This window comes from Onychostoma macrolepis, chromosome 11 (assembly GCF_012432095.1).
Source record: "Onychostoma macrolepis isolate SWU-2019 chromosome 11, ASM1243209v1, whole genome shotgun sequence".
Taxonomy (NCBI): domain Eukaryota; kingdom Metazoa; phylum Chordata; class Actinopteri; order Cypriniformes; family Cyprinidae; genus Onychostoma; species Onychostoma macrolepis.
The window spans coordinates 4,181,009-4,194,997 of record NC_081165.1 but is presented as its reverse complement, the minus strand read 5'-3'; the positions used below and the strand labels follow the sequence as shown (position 1 = coordinate 4,194,997).

The window sequence follows — 13,989 nt, the reverse complement described above, 5'->3', positions numbered from 1 at the left end:
GCACTGAGCATTAGAGCACTGAAGTGGGCAATCGTGTAGCTCAAACAGTTCAGTTCCAGGGAATGCATGAACTGATCAAATATATACAGTATATCCTGAAGGCAAAGAAAATGCCAACATATGAATGTTAAATGGTTTCATTGACTTTTAAAATTTATGCAAAGCAATGATAGTGTTTATAAATACATTGTGTTCAGTAAGAAAGGGGTTTTATTTTGCCCTACTTTTCTGAGTGCATCATTTTGTTTTCATTGAGCTGCATAAAAGTACATATCAATTTCAGAAACTTCATTTATTTAAAAATCTACATGAAAAATGCAAGATGTTCCTAACATCTCTCTATATCTCTGTTTGTTTGTTCTGTGTGCAATTCCACATATCATCACACATCATTTAAACAAGGTTTTAATCATTTAAATTGTACATTTTTAATGTGCTCTGACACACAGATTTTGTCACAGACTACAAAAGCCATAAAATAAGAGTCAAGTAGGTGTAATGTATACTTATTTAAAATTATAATTACAAAAGTATGTCATGATTTCATAAAGATTTATCACTAGTAAATATCACATGCATGTGAACCGACCATGTGAATCATACTGTAGTTCAATAGTTCCTACAAAAGAGAAAACAAAAATAGACAGCCATTATCATTAAAACACTGAACAATATTATCCAATGAACAGATTGATCCGTATTGATGGTCAGCAGAGGGATTTTATAACTTTCTGCTTCATGTCATGTTGTTGTGCTTGTCAAGTGAACTCTCTGATACCCTGGGGCGAAATGTCTTCTTTGGAAAATATTGCAGAATTCCTCTCTGTGAATAAATCTAAAAGAAAGAACAGATTTTGAGTAATGCATTGACTGGATGTTGTAAGATATTGCTGAATTGCATCAAGCACAAGTCAAGAGTCCAAGTATGTTCTCGTACCGTGTCTGAGAGAGTTCTCTGTCAATTTTATGAAGAGATTTTCCTTTGGTTTCTGGTAGCACAAGGTAGATGAACACAACTGCTGCCAATCCGATAACTCCATACACAAAAAATATTCCAGATAGACCTATCACATCTGAGAAAAAATGTCATTGAAATATGATGAAAATGATCTGCAAATACATTTCATATAATGACGACTGACGGCTGTGGTGGTTGTGCATACCTGTTATACTCAAGAAAGAAAAGGTAACTATGAGGTTGGCCCCCACATTGAAGCAGTTGATGAATGAATACGCTCTTCCCCTGACTTCCTTTGGAAATATCTCACTTAGCACAAGCCATGTCACTGTGAACCAAATATGCAGTTTCATGCAATTAGTACTAGCTGTTGTGTAGCATCAAATACTGGTAGATGAAGGAATTTTTGTGCCAATAGGCGCACCAAGCAGCTATTTGGACATCACTGTTTAACTGTATACTAAAACTGATAGACAGTTTTGTTTGGTGCCGTCAGTGACACTACATCTTTAATGTAGAGTAAATGTATGGTACTACTTCAAGAAAACTTACTTGGTCCAAAGCTGACTGAGAAGGCACTCACAACTGTCATCATGCAGATAAAAATAATCCACTTATACACGTCCTCGGAGTGTGAAGAAATATTTGAATCTCCGTAAGCATCATGTGTTTCATGTCCAGCAGATGGAGTACTTTGATTGGCCAAGTTGATGCCCACGTTTTCTTGATTTTCAGCCGGTGAGGTCAAATTTGAATGTGGTTCTAATGAAGTGCATTGTTTTGTTGTATCAATCACGGACTGTCCGCACAAGACACCAGTAATTATCAATCCTATAGCCAGCACTGTGCATCCCCCAATCAGAAGTGATCTTCGACCAACCTTGTCTGAACATACCATTGCCAACAGAGTAGCAATGACTTTGACTATACCCAGACCCACCGACGCAAGAACTGCAGATGCGTTGCTCTGAAATCCCACCGAGAAAAGGATGGTGGAAGCGTAGAAGAGGACATTCGGCTGACCTGTGAATTGTTGACTGAGCACCAGCCCAAGACCAATGGCGGTTCTTCTGCACATGTTGTCTTTGGTTTTGAAAAGGTCAAAGACACTATATTTAACTTGTTCTGTTGGGTGCTGATTTGACATTTCTCCTGATAATCTATCAGATTGCTGGCTATCGTCCTCCATTACGAGGCTTTCAGAGGTACCGGTTGTCTGAGGTAAAAACCCAATGGACACCAACTGCATGAGAGATGGTATAATAGCAAGTCCAAACATGTATCTCCATCCTGCTTGGATTCCAGATAAAACGTAGTTGACCGCATAGGCCAACAAGATCCCAACTGTAATTCCAACTTCATACAGGGTAACCATCAACCCTCTGCGTTCGGGAGCAACCATCTCAGAGACAAAGATGCAGCAGCTCATAGACGAAATGCTCATTGCAAAACCAATGATGGCCCTACCAACCACCAGTGCCAAAAAAGATATGCTTGTAGTTAGGATAATGGTGCCTCCCAGGATGAGGAGATTACTTAGTAAAATGGATGTCCTCCTGCCATGACGATCAATCAGCCAGCCACCAATCACAGATGCTGACAATGATCCGATCAGAAGTGCGCTAACCACGGCTTCCTGCTGGACACAACCCAGATAGAACTGAGCTTGAAGCTGCGGCAGAGCGCCGGATATTATTCCGAGCTCATAGCCGAACACTAGGCCACCAAGAGTGGACGCAATGACAGTGAGCACCAGGACAGAGCAACCTAGAAAAGAGAAAGTAACACACAAATAACACACAGCTGGCATGGCCTGCTCATATGCATCGATGATTCCATGAAGAACTTTTAACATCCACTGCACAAAAGGTTCTTCAGATTATTGAAATATTACTCACACTCAAAATGGTTATTTTAAGAACTGCTAACAGAAAGGTTTTTGTGGAACCCAAATGGTTCTTCTATTGCATTGCTACAAAACCCCCCTTTGGCACCTTTATTTTTAATAAGAGTGTAGGGTGAACCAGGACTTTTCTTGGTTTTCTGAGAATCTGACTTGCCTGCTCAGGATGTCTTTCAACCAGCAGTTAAAAAGGTCATGAATAAAATTACAACATGTACTACCATGCCACCATGGGTAGCATATTTTTACAAGGCTAGACTAACCTACAACCCTAACTTGACTTCAGATGAGGTCCGATTTTCAGAACACTAGTCAACTTAAAACTATGTTTATACAAATGGTTCAAAAGTAGAAAGAGTCATATTTCAGAAGGTTATCTTAAATGAGAAGAAATAGAAAAAATACATAAACCATAAACAGTGAACAGCATATATTAGCTACATGTTTTTCTAGATCACGTACAACATCACCATAACTATTTCTATAAAGGGCTACAAACTGATATTAAAATATGTCGTATTTGTATGCAATAGAGATAACCATTATCAATTACAATAGGCTACTTCGTTTTGTATTTTTCTTAAAAATTGCATGCAAAAACACAAATAAGCATCGAACAGGTCTGACACTTACCCATTTTTAACAGAATTTACAGACGCTGGCTCATCAAATACGCAACAAGTCTGTCTCGTCCGGGAATATAATCTATTTCCAAAACAAAAACATAAACATAAACATAGCGAATGGGAACTGCGAGTTTTAAAGGACAATCTGTTGTTTAGTTGTCTAGTCGTCCTAATCACCGGGACTTCATTCAGAACGCTGTCACCATGACAACTCTCGCATTGGCGCTATTGATTTCATTAGAGCAGATCACTTGAGTGCGTTTCTAATTAGCTATAAATAATCTGCAGCTGAAAACTGCAGTCCTGTCCTCACAGAACTTCGAAAGTCGAAGCCTGTGGGATTTATGTATTGCTCCCTGTGAAGTTTTCTGAAGCCATGTCAAAGGGAATTATACTGTAGAATAACATCTAACTTACAAGACCAGCCCGTTATTTTTTAAATCAGAAGTGGAAAAGAAGGACTGGCCACGCTTCGACCATTTAAACAGTACTTAGACAACTAAAAGTAGCTACCCCGCTAACCCGCCTTCTCACCTCTGACCGATTAACATCCCTCAGACGAGATGTTTTATCCCGATAGAAAACTGACTGAAATCAAATGTACATTGTTTAAGATTATACGCGGTCCACATAGCCACTGTAAAAGCGAATCGCTACTGTGGCGCATCATAGTTTTCATCTGCCTTTTTTTTTTTTTTTCTGGCAAAGTTCCCTGGAGCCTGCTTTCAGTGAAGTCTGTTCATCCAAGGAAGTCGCGGCTACGTGGCAGGAGGCTGTACTCTTCCTTAAACTGAGCGAGCCTTTGTAATTAAAGAAGTTCTGAAACCATGAATCTTATCTCTGTAACTGTATGTCGTATTGAGTCTTACCAACACATTTAATATAATATAAATATAAAATAATATAATAACCCTGCTGGAAAAAACAACAACAATAAACACCATCACAAATTTGTAATGGTTATAATGGGACTTGTAGGCTATTGGTTTTAATGGAAACTATAATGGACCCCGTGGGTCTCTACTGGTAGCCGGTCACCTTCTATTGGTGGCTTGTTAATGGAATATGTACCCCAAAAATAAAAAATAAAAAAACAAAATTATTTTAAATGGTTTTAATGGTTACAAGTTGATGGTTTGTAAAGTTTGTAATGGCCTATTTGTAGTGGAAACCGTTAGAGGTTTCTGTGACGGTTCTATTGTTTACTTGTTTGTTTGTTTTTCAGCAGGGAATCAAACTAATTCATAATTAATCTAATAAATAGCGGTGCTATCTTAATTTGTTTTGAATCTTTGATTTAGTTTCACCACAAAATCAGATAGACAGCATGTCATGTTTTAAGGAGACCTATAGTGAGTGGATTTTGGTCTAAACGAAGAAGATCGAAAACTGATGATAATATATTGACAGTTAAAGCCAATATCATTCATATGTAGCCTTCATACTGAAAGGTTTGCGCTAATGCCTCTATCCTGCTCCTGAAATAAGGGAGATTGTGTAGGCTATTTATTCCACAGTTCAAATATTCAAATTCAAATATTCAAATAGCCCTTTAGATTCGGACGCTACGCTGCAAAAATTCTAAATTGCTAAAACGTGTCATCAGAAGACTGATTCTGTGGGGTAACAAATGCATATCTAATGGGAGTTTTGGTGATAAATTACAGTGTTTATGTCAGCTATCTTTTTAAAGGTTGTTGGACAATGAATATACTAACGATACTAAAATGTGGGGAAACAGTAAGATATTATAAATGTAAAAAAAAGAAGAAAAAAAAGATTATGGATAGGACAAAGTCAGAACGGTAGGTGGCGGTGTGCGCTTGTGTATCTAATATCAGAAGAAGCGTAAGAAGCATATTTCTTCCCAAAATAATTTAATTTATAAAATAATAATAATTTTGTTGTTGTTGTTGTTTTATGTATTACTATACGCCTCATTGTTGCTCCACACTCCATCTCAGTAGGCGGCGGTAATGCACCAATAAGCTAGGTTGCCAACCGCTAATAAACACCAAAGAAGAAGAAAAGAAGAAGAATATTTTCCCGGAAGTAGAGAGCACATGGCCGTATGTCATAGGGTCAGATTGGAACATGGCGCACTCGGACTCAGTAAAAGCGAGTGTCCCGTCGTATTTAAAGGAGGCACAGTTGATTAAACAGGGTGCAGAAGCCCGCGTCTATCGAGGTACGTTTTTGGGTCGGTCCGTGATTATTAAAGAGAGATTCCCAAAATTATATCGCCACCCTGAAGTCGACGAGAAACTGACGCGCCGCAGAACCACACAGGAGGTGCGATCCATACTGCGATGCAGGAGAGCAGGTCAGTGCACAACAACACCAGATATATCCTTCTCATTTCAGTCAGCTACGACAGAATGTGCTCACATATTCACAATAACAAGATAGGTTTAACCGTGCAGACTCGATATATGTAAATATAGACAATCAATGCAACTTACGCAGTCAACGCGATCAAGAAATTATGTATTTGACATAAAACTAATGACTCCGTTTCTATCATAGTTTTAGGAGTTAAAATATTTGGAAATGAAATTAATTACCCACCCTCAAGTTCCAAACCTGCATTAATTTTAGCTGTTGAACGCAAAATAAGTTATTTTGAAGAAATAAACCAAGCAGTTGCTGTAGCCATTGACTTCCATAGTATGGAGAAGAAAATAATACTGTGGGGAAAAAAAAGGCTATTGGCTACCATCAACTTTTTGGTTACCGACATTCTTCAAAATATCTTTTTGTGTTCATCAGAAAAAGAACAGGTTTGGATCAACTTCAGGGTGAGAAGATGACAGAATTTGCATTTTGAGGTGAACTAACCTTTTAAGGCTTCAATAAAGGAAAATAACTATTATGAATATTTTTAAACGCATATTTGCCTCCTAGTTGATTTTAAAGGGTCCTGCGGGGTGACAAATGACCTTTTTTCCATCACACTGCATATGAGTGCAAACACAAATGTTAAGGTTATTAATCTGCTAAATGAACAAATTTAAATGTAATTAACATCTACTTCTTCGTTTCCTTTGTCCCAGGTATCAACGCACCCGTTGTTTATTTTGTTGACTACACCACTCATAGCATTTTCTTGGAGGATATCATTCACTCAGTGACAGTAAGAGACCACATTGCATTGGCTCAAGCATCAGAACAAAGCCCAAAGCATCTCCAGACTCTAGCAGACAAGATCGGAGAAACCCTTGCTCAGATGCATGATGAAGATGTCATCCATGGTGATCTTACCACCTCCAACATGCTTCTGGTCAGTGGAGCTGACGACCAAAACATTAAGCTGGTTCTGATTGACTTTGGGTTGAGTTATATTTCTGCTCTGCCAGAAGATAAAGGAGTTGACCTCTACGTGTTGGAGAAAGCTTTTCTCAGCACTCATCCCAAAACGGAGACTTTGTTTGAGAGACTTATGAAAAGTTACACCGCTTCATCTAAAAAGTCCTCTGCGGTCATCAAGAAACTGGATGAAGTTAGATTGAGAGGACGGAAGAGGTCTATGGTTGGATAAAGTGCATTACAGCGTGTATTCTGGCATTGAAATGGTTTTGCTACAAGCTTAGAGCTGTAGTTTGATGTTGGAAATGTAGTCATCTTTGTAGTACATGAATGTGTAGGGTTTTTTGGCACACTGAACGTAACGTAATGGTTTCATCTCAGATTCTGCAATTCAGTGTGGGTGCATGATGAAGACTGGTTCACGCTTGGAAATCCACTGATACCAGCTGATGGCTGGCCCACCTGATCAATTTTTAATGAATGTTGGTCAAAGAGTAACTCTTTTTTCGTACTGTACTGTTTCATCTATAGTTCAGTATAATTAATATAGTGCAATAATAATTGCCAAAAAATAGCAGTTGAATTTTTGGAGCCCTACTAAAAATACTTGTGATGTTAAACATGTAAATGTTCAGTGTGCTTCCAAGACCTGCAAATGAAACCAATAAAAAAACTGCATTCAAGTTCAATAATATACAGTTTCTGGACATTCATGACTGGTCAAGTCAAATTAGCATTATGTACAGTCGTGCTTTATAACATGCAGACTGCATGAAGAATAGTGAGAAAGGATGGAGAAAAAAAACCTTTGCAGAAGCCAGGTTCAGTCGAGGGACTAGTTCTTGTGATGCAGCCTAATCATCAACATAAACTCACAAGTCAGAATTGAGGATTAATATTATTCAAAGAAATTGCATCCTTCTGCTTGAAAATCAGAGAACATCATACCAGCATTAGGTGAGAAGGATGAGTTGTAGTCGGTAGAGCAGAGTGCTGCAGTGATGGTATAAAATCAATGACAGAAACATGCAATTATAATAGTGTTCATGACCACTTATTTTCAATTTAATTGATCTCCAAATAAAAAAAGTTAAATATAATAATGTTAATTCATTAAGACATTATACATATAATACAAGAATTTTCTTGGTTGTACAAAAATACAACTTTTGATAATCAACCAAAATATATTTGCATCCTCGATGTTGCATTACTGCCTCTTTCTGTATCAGACAAAAATTAATTTATCAAAGTTTTTTGTTTTTTTGGTCACTGTACTCCTTGATTTTTATAATGAAAATATAGCATTTTTTATACAAAACACAGTAAAGATACAAAAATTAGAAAGATCGGTACATTTTGCCTGACCAACAGCGATAAAACACTGTTTCAGCATAAAACAAAAGTGCAAACGCAGCATGATAAAAAAAGATTTATCTAAAGCAGTAAGCAGACATGGAAGAAATATAAAATACATTGTCATTCCAACCGATGGCACAGAGAACATCCTAACGCATGCTGAGGTTATTAGGCAAAATGGTCCAAAAATAAAATCCATAATTCCAATAAATAGGAACAAAAACTAAACGTATTTTTATAATAGCATCAAGGCTGTAGGACATTACACTCTTAAAAAAAGTGTTGTTTTTTTTTTTTTTTTTAAAGATTCTCATAGCAATGAAATAGAAGAGCCTTTATTTTAAAAGGTGTTCTGCAGAAATGCATCTAGGTGAAGTCTCTGTTGGTGAGAATCATAGGAGCAACCAGAGTCCAGGTGTATAATGAGAGACAGACCCAGCTGGATGAGATTTTCACCCACACTGCCGTCCACTTGCTTGTCATGGCATTGTAGTCTGCATCAGGACTGATTTGACAATAAAAATCAATATAATCATTTTGCATATAATTATATACAGTGCCTGGTGTTGCGTGTTTCTACTTTTCTATTCAAAATGTTCAAATGTTCTATGTCAATTTCAAAAAACTTCATCATACTTTAGTGATCACTGGGAAATGCACACACCTGTACCAGTTGGTGAGAGTCATCATGATGTAGAGGGACGCCAGGAACAGCATGAAGTGAAAGAAAGCGTAGCTGTACTGAACAGTGTCCCGTTCGTTGTCCTCCACAATTGGTGTTGTGACCTCTTCTGCCATCTCAGGACTTGCTGTGCAGCTTTCATCCACGACTGTGCTATCTTTAGCTGCTAAGGTTAGTTTATTAACTTGACTGGTATTGGAAGAACGTATACTGTGAGGAAAAAAAAAAAAAAAGCTCTTTATGGCACAAGCATTAGAACTTTATATTGAACACTACACAAGTATCCAGGGACATGCTAATGTCTTCAAGAATGTTTATTAATCTATTCAAACTACCAGTCAAAAGCTTGGACACACATTCCCATGCATGCTTCAAAGTAGTTGGCTATCTGGTCCAATTTATCCATTATGCAACTTATCCATTAAAAAAGGTATATGGCAAAGGTAAATAAAGTACATTTATTCAAATGTGTCCAGAGTTTTTACTGGTGGTTATAAATAGTAGTGGCTTCTTTGCTTTTTTTTTTTTTTTTTTAATAATCCACAATTTACTCCAGAAAATTCTTGAAATTAAAACTTTCTGGCATCCATATATGTCTGTGCAGCTGAATGAATGAACCCAGACAATATTATTGGCACTTTCTAGAAGTAGTTACAAATAAGTTGATTTGAAGCAAATCTTTTCACATTGATAAGAGCCTACAGTCCAAAAATCACATTCAACCAGTTTGAATGCAAAAAAAAAAACCTTTCCTGTTTTGTGTCACTGTTTTAACTGCAACAAGAACAGACAAAAGAGAGAGGCACAAGATCACAGCCAAGCATGGACGATCTGAAGGCTACAAGCACATCTCCAAAGACCATGGCGCAGTAGCCAACCTCACTGTCAGTGGCCATAAAGAGAAAACTTGAAAATTATTAATTATTTGAAAAAAATTGCAAGAGTGCCAGACAACAACTGCATATATCCCAGTAAAAACACTACACCTTGAATACAAAATGCAGAGAACAAAAATGGCCAATCCGACGATGCTTTGAGCGTCCCACCACTGCAAATACGGGGCAGATGGCACAGTTTCCTCTATGTCTACAATGATGATGGCCGTCTGGTTCTCGATCTCCAGTGGCGCGACTGTGGAGGACGTGATCTGCTGGAAGATACTGATCAGGCTCGGGTTGCATGTGCGGTCTGGAGATGAGGGATGGACAAAAACAGATCTGCAAATTTATCCATTTGAAAGCAAACTTAAGAATTTCCGAAACAAGTTTTTCCAAGCTTACTGGAAGCTGCAAGGTCAAACATTCTGAATATCAACACATGGTCTAATTTAGCTAAGAAAGAAGACAGATTAAATGAATAAAAACCTTTGTGAAGCTGCTAACCTGGCTCATTGGTCATGGCTGACCAGGTGAGGTACATGGTGTACAAAGTCATAATGGATGACTGAAGAAGACCAGATCTGGGCTGGTATTCCTAGAATTATACACAGTCTCATTTCACTGGACTATATATCACAAACAGACCATAACTGATTAACAAACACTAAACAAATGAAAACTGTGTGGCTTAATTATGTTTATATGGCAGGTACAGACTAGCAAATGTGTCAGAGAAAACACTTGTTCCCTTGGCTTTGTAAAAAAAAAAAAAAAAAAAGTAACTAAATACCTGAATTCTGGGCAGTACAGACAGAGCAGAAGCTACAACACATAATAACATGTTGAAGCAGATGAAGAACTTGTTCATCACGCATCCTTCTGGCTGAGTGTAGATGTTATAGCAGAGAACTGCAGCCGTGAAGGACAGAATATAGTTCACTCCTGTTACCGACAGCAAGGCTAGAAGGAAGGAGCATTAAATTACTCAACATACATATTATAACAAATAGGTTTACACACGTAACATATTTACCTACCTATATACCATCTCTGCCTGTTTTCTTTTTCCATTTTCTCAACCCAGGATTCGTTCCACGAGTGGGCAAAGTCGATAAGCAAAACCAGCTGAATCAGAATAAAGCAAAATGCTCCACAGCTTCCCACAATAAACCACACTGAAGAAAAAGACATAAATTAACTAAGATTTCTTGCGAACAAAAATTGAGCTGGGCATAAAGAATATATGATTCATGGAGACCTCCAAAAACTTGCAAAAAGCACTGTTTGTTTTTCCTTTACCCACTGAACAGAACTAAAGGATGAAAAACAATGCCCCTGCAGGTGATGCACAAGCAATGCTTAATAAGTTATTACATCATTAATAATAAACAGAATTTTTTTTAAAATCCTCTGCAAGTACAAATTGTTCAAAAAAAAAAAAATAGTTAAGTAAAAATAGTTTGAATGGTTGTTTGGTTGCTTCCATTAACAACATTAAAGCTGCAGTGTGTAATTTGTGCAGAACTGAGCCTCGCACTAACATCATTAAAAACAAAGATGCTTATCACAGTGAAAAGAGTAAAGTCAACAGTATCTCACTATACTCTGAACTCTTTATATACTACTACCTAATAGTTATCTGCACACCTCTATCATAACCTAAATCAATATTTAAATGTTTTGTAACAATAATTTACCTTAAAACAATTAATGTTGCTATACATGTGTATTTAGGAACAACAACAGCAACAAAAACATATATAGCTTTGCAAAATTGCCAACCACTCAGATCAGATTTATAAAAGGAGTTCAATTCTTACTTCGGGTAAAAGGCCCCTCTGGAATATAGAAGGCACCAACAGTGACAGCAACCATGGCTGCAATCTTGAAAAACCAGAACCTAATGAAATATAGAGATGTCTCAGTAGTTTCATAAAATGACCAAATTAATTCCACAAACTGTGGTTTAGCAATAAACAGATTATATGTATTGAAAATCAAATCAACAAGAAGAATTAATTTGGAATCAACTCAGAAAATAGGTCCTCATCATCTTAATGAACTAACCCATTGTGGATTGCAGCTCTGGGATCTCGGCTGTTCTTCACATTAATCGTGAGCAGGGAGAACGTGAGAAAGAACAAACTCATGCCACAACAAACCCGGTACACAGCCTTATAGCCCAGAAAAATCTCACACTGAACATTGGCCTCAATTCCTGGTATACTGGATCCTGCTCCTCCATTACAGAAACCAGGGATCTAAGAATGAAGACATTAAAATCCTTTCAGCATGCTGCTAAACCATAAAACATCTCCGACTTTCAAATGAACTACAAACAGCATTTTATCTCAGCATCGGAGACAAGGATCTAATCATTTCAACACAATGTAAAAACCGCTTTTGGTCTACATTAGGCTTCTTGAGTTATTGGATTATTTCTAACTCTACTAATGCTTCAAAATAATTCTTTCTTACTCTTTTAAGCTGTTGTTCAACACCAGGTGACAACATGACACAGGCAATGATGGTACCAAGCAAAAGGATGAAGGCATACATGATTCGGGTTACAATAGACTTCTTGATGTGTGGGCAGCATCTGCACCTAACACATGCTGCATGGTTGCAAAGGCAAGAAACCTTAAGGAAAAAGAAAAAAACATTTCCATCTGGAGCTCTTTTATAAATTAGAATGATAAGAACGAAAAATCAAGATGATAGGCTTTTATGCAAAACGACTTAAAAGCAAAAAGTGCTTGCACACAGGATACGGAATTGATAGATGTTAATGTTAAGACAGTTAGTGCTGTTAAGACTTCTACATGTCTCCAGCAGCAGCAGGTCTAACAAGCAAAGAGACTGTTTATGAATTAGACAAAGGTTTAAAGCAGCTGATGTGAGATCTGAGCTCAGTCTGTTGTAAACAACTTAATACTACTGTCACCTTGAGAAGCCATGTTCACATCGCATGCAGCTAAACCATGTGCTTGATGTTATTATATGCCAACACTAGAATACACCAGAAATTAAAAATGATCTCTAGAGTACGTGTGTTTAATAACCTCTAGAATATTCTTTATAGACGTGTGTTATATACAGAATAATATTCTATAGGATTCACGCGCTTAATAATATTAATCATATTCTGTAAATAGTGACTGTCAAGCATGGTCGTGCTCGTCTGTCTCTGTCTGACACACTCGCTGTAATATTACAGACCAGGATGGAGAACCAATACGTGTAAAAACTAAAAGTAGGCTATTATGTAGAATACACGTTTAATAATATTGTCAAGAATTTACCTGTGTTTAATATTATACTGTAGATTTCATCTGTTGTTAATATTATTCTCAATCACTCACCTTTATTTAATTATTATATTATAAACCTTTTTGATATAGGCTACCCTGTACATGTGATTGTCGTGAGGTAACTGCACTGCCCCGCTGCTGACTGTCAGAGGAAACAATATAATCCAGTTAAGCAGGAGCATCTATGTAACAGGTGATTTTCTTGACCCGTCCTGCTTTCATTACATATTAATCACATTTCTTCGATTCATGAAAAGGTTCACATTAAATGTGAATTTATAAGCTACATAAAAAAGCAAACCGACTTACCCAACTAGCCAGGGTCCCCAACACAGCACCCATAATCTACCTACTTTCAGCAAGAGACACCCTCTAATCTCCTGTTAGTGTTAATAACGAGTCAATTCAGAATAAGAGGCAAATAAATAAAAATAGGAGCGATCCCTTAGAAATCAACACTGCATGCTGAAAAATATCATGCTGGTCTTAATGCAGGTGTCAGCTCCGATCCGACTGTACGAGTTCTGGAATGACAGGTGAGATCCATCACGTGACCAAACATCGCTCATATTAATGACGCTCCGTGACGTTTACCCAACTGACCTTACTGATTGGCTGGAAGAGAGACGGCCCCTGAAAAGCTAGCCAATTAGAAGAACCCTGAAAAGCTTAGATCATGAATATTAACTACTCTGTGTCTGAACGCTCCAGGAAGATTATGTCAATGACCTCATTAATATTCAGGAAAAACATTTTAATTTATGCATTTAGTACAAATAGAGTGGATTTTTTAAATGTGTTAATTACAAATCTTATTCACAACTGTCATAGTAATACCTTCAGAGAGCGCCAAATTATGCAGCTGCGAGTAATACATTTAACTCACATTTTTCACGCAATTTGAATAATGCACCACTGTGTCACCACTGAAAACACCAGGAATTAGAGAAAGAGAACGACTCAGAG

The 13,989-nt window shown here is 37.4% G+C and overlaps 3 protein-coding genes across 5 annotated transcripts; 1 reads left to right on the top strand and 2 right to left on the bottom strand.

The window, feature by feature from the left end:
- Nucleotides 1-40: 40 nt before the first annotated feature.
- slc2a10 (solute carrier family 2 member 10) lies at nt 41-4,242 on the bottom strand. The gene is made up of 6 exons (XM_058791294.1): nt 4,022-4,242; nt 3,495-3,566; nt 1,511-2,725; nt 1,164-1,286; nt 938-1,073; nt 41-835 (listed from the first exon to the last, which is right to left on the bottom strand). The coding sequence occupies exons 2-6, from the start codon at nt 3,496-3,498 to the stop codon at nt 742-744; spliced, it is 1,572 nt and encodes a 523-aa protein (XP_058647277.1). The 5' UTR covers nt 3,499-3,566; nt 4,022-4,242; the 3' UTR covers nt 41-741.
- A 1,271-nt stretch (nt 4,243-5,513) lies between these two features.
- Nucleotides 5,514-7,485, top strand: tp53rk (TP53 regulating kinase). Its single transcript, XM_058791590.1, has 2 exons — nt 5,514-5,810; nt 6,541-7,485. Exons 1-2 carry the CDS (start codon nt 5,582-5,584, stop codon nt 7,023-7,025), a joined length of 714 nt encoding a protein of 237 aa, XP_058647573.1. The 5' UTR covers nt 5,514-5,581; the 3' UTR covers nt 7,026-7,485.
- A 388-nt stretch (nt 7,486-7,873) lies between these two features.
- On the bottom strand, nt 7,874-13,959 carry si:ch73-267c23.10 (serine incorporator 1). Of its 3 annotated transcripts, XM_058791703.1 has the most exons (10): nt 13,333-13,959; nt 12,191-12,352; nt 11,780-11,973; nt 11,533-11,612; nt 10,750-10,887; nt 10,503-10,672; nt 10,217-10,307; nt 9,821-10,022; nt 8,817-9,044; nt 7,874-8,657 (listed from the first exon to the last, which is right to left on the bottom strand). In XM_058791703.1, exons 1-10 carry the CDS (start codon nt 13,363-13,365, stop codon nt 8,519-8,521), a joined length of 1,437 nt encoding a protein of 478 aa, XP_058647686.1. In that variant the 5' UTR covers nt 13,366-13,959; the 3' UTR covers nt 7,874-8,518. The 3 variants fall into 3 exon arrangements, with proteins under 3 accessions (XP_058647686.1, XP_058647687.1, XP_058647688.1); XM_058791704.1 differs by lacking the exon at nt 12,191-12,352; XM_058791705.1 differs by lacking the exons at nt 7,874-8,657; nt 8,817-9,044 and adding an exon at nt 9,059-9,716.
- Nucleotides 13,960-13,989: the final 30 nt, after the last annotated feature.

Bases quoted from the DNA above. Each gene is read 5' to 3' on its own strand.
- slc2a10 (XM_058791294.1), bottom strand. The intron at 1,287-1,510 runs GTAAGTTTTCTT...TTTGGTTCACAG, and splicing joins CTCAGTCAGCTTTGGACCAA to TGACATGGCTTGTGCTAAGT. The intron at 1,074-1,163 runs GTATGCACAACC...ATTTTTTCTCAG, and splicing joins TTCTTTCTTGAGTATAACAG to ATGTGATAGGTCTATCTGGA.
- tp53rk (XM_058791590.1), top strand. From the start codon at position 5,582: ATGGCGCACTCGGACTCAGTAAAAGCGAGTGTCCCGTCGTATTTAAAG. The intron at 5,811-6,540 runs GTCAGTGCACAA...CCTTTGTCCCAG, and splicing joins ACTGCGATGCAGGAGAGCAG to GTATCAACGCACCCGTTGTT.
- si:ch73-267c23.10 (XM_058791703.1), bottom strand. From the start codon at position 13,365: ATGGGTGCTGTGTTGGGGACCCTGGCTAGTTGG. The intron at 11,974-12,190 runs GTAAGAAAGAAT...CTTCATTCTTAG, and splicing joins TTGAACAACAGCTTAAAAGA to ATCCCTGGTTTCTGTAATGG. The intron at 10,673-10,749 runs GTAGGTAAATAT...CCTTCCTTCTAG, and splicing joins CAGGCAGAGATGGTATATAG to CCTTGCTGTCGGTAACAGGA.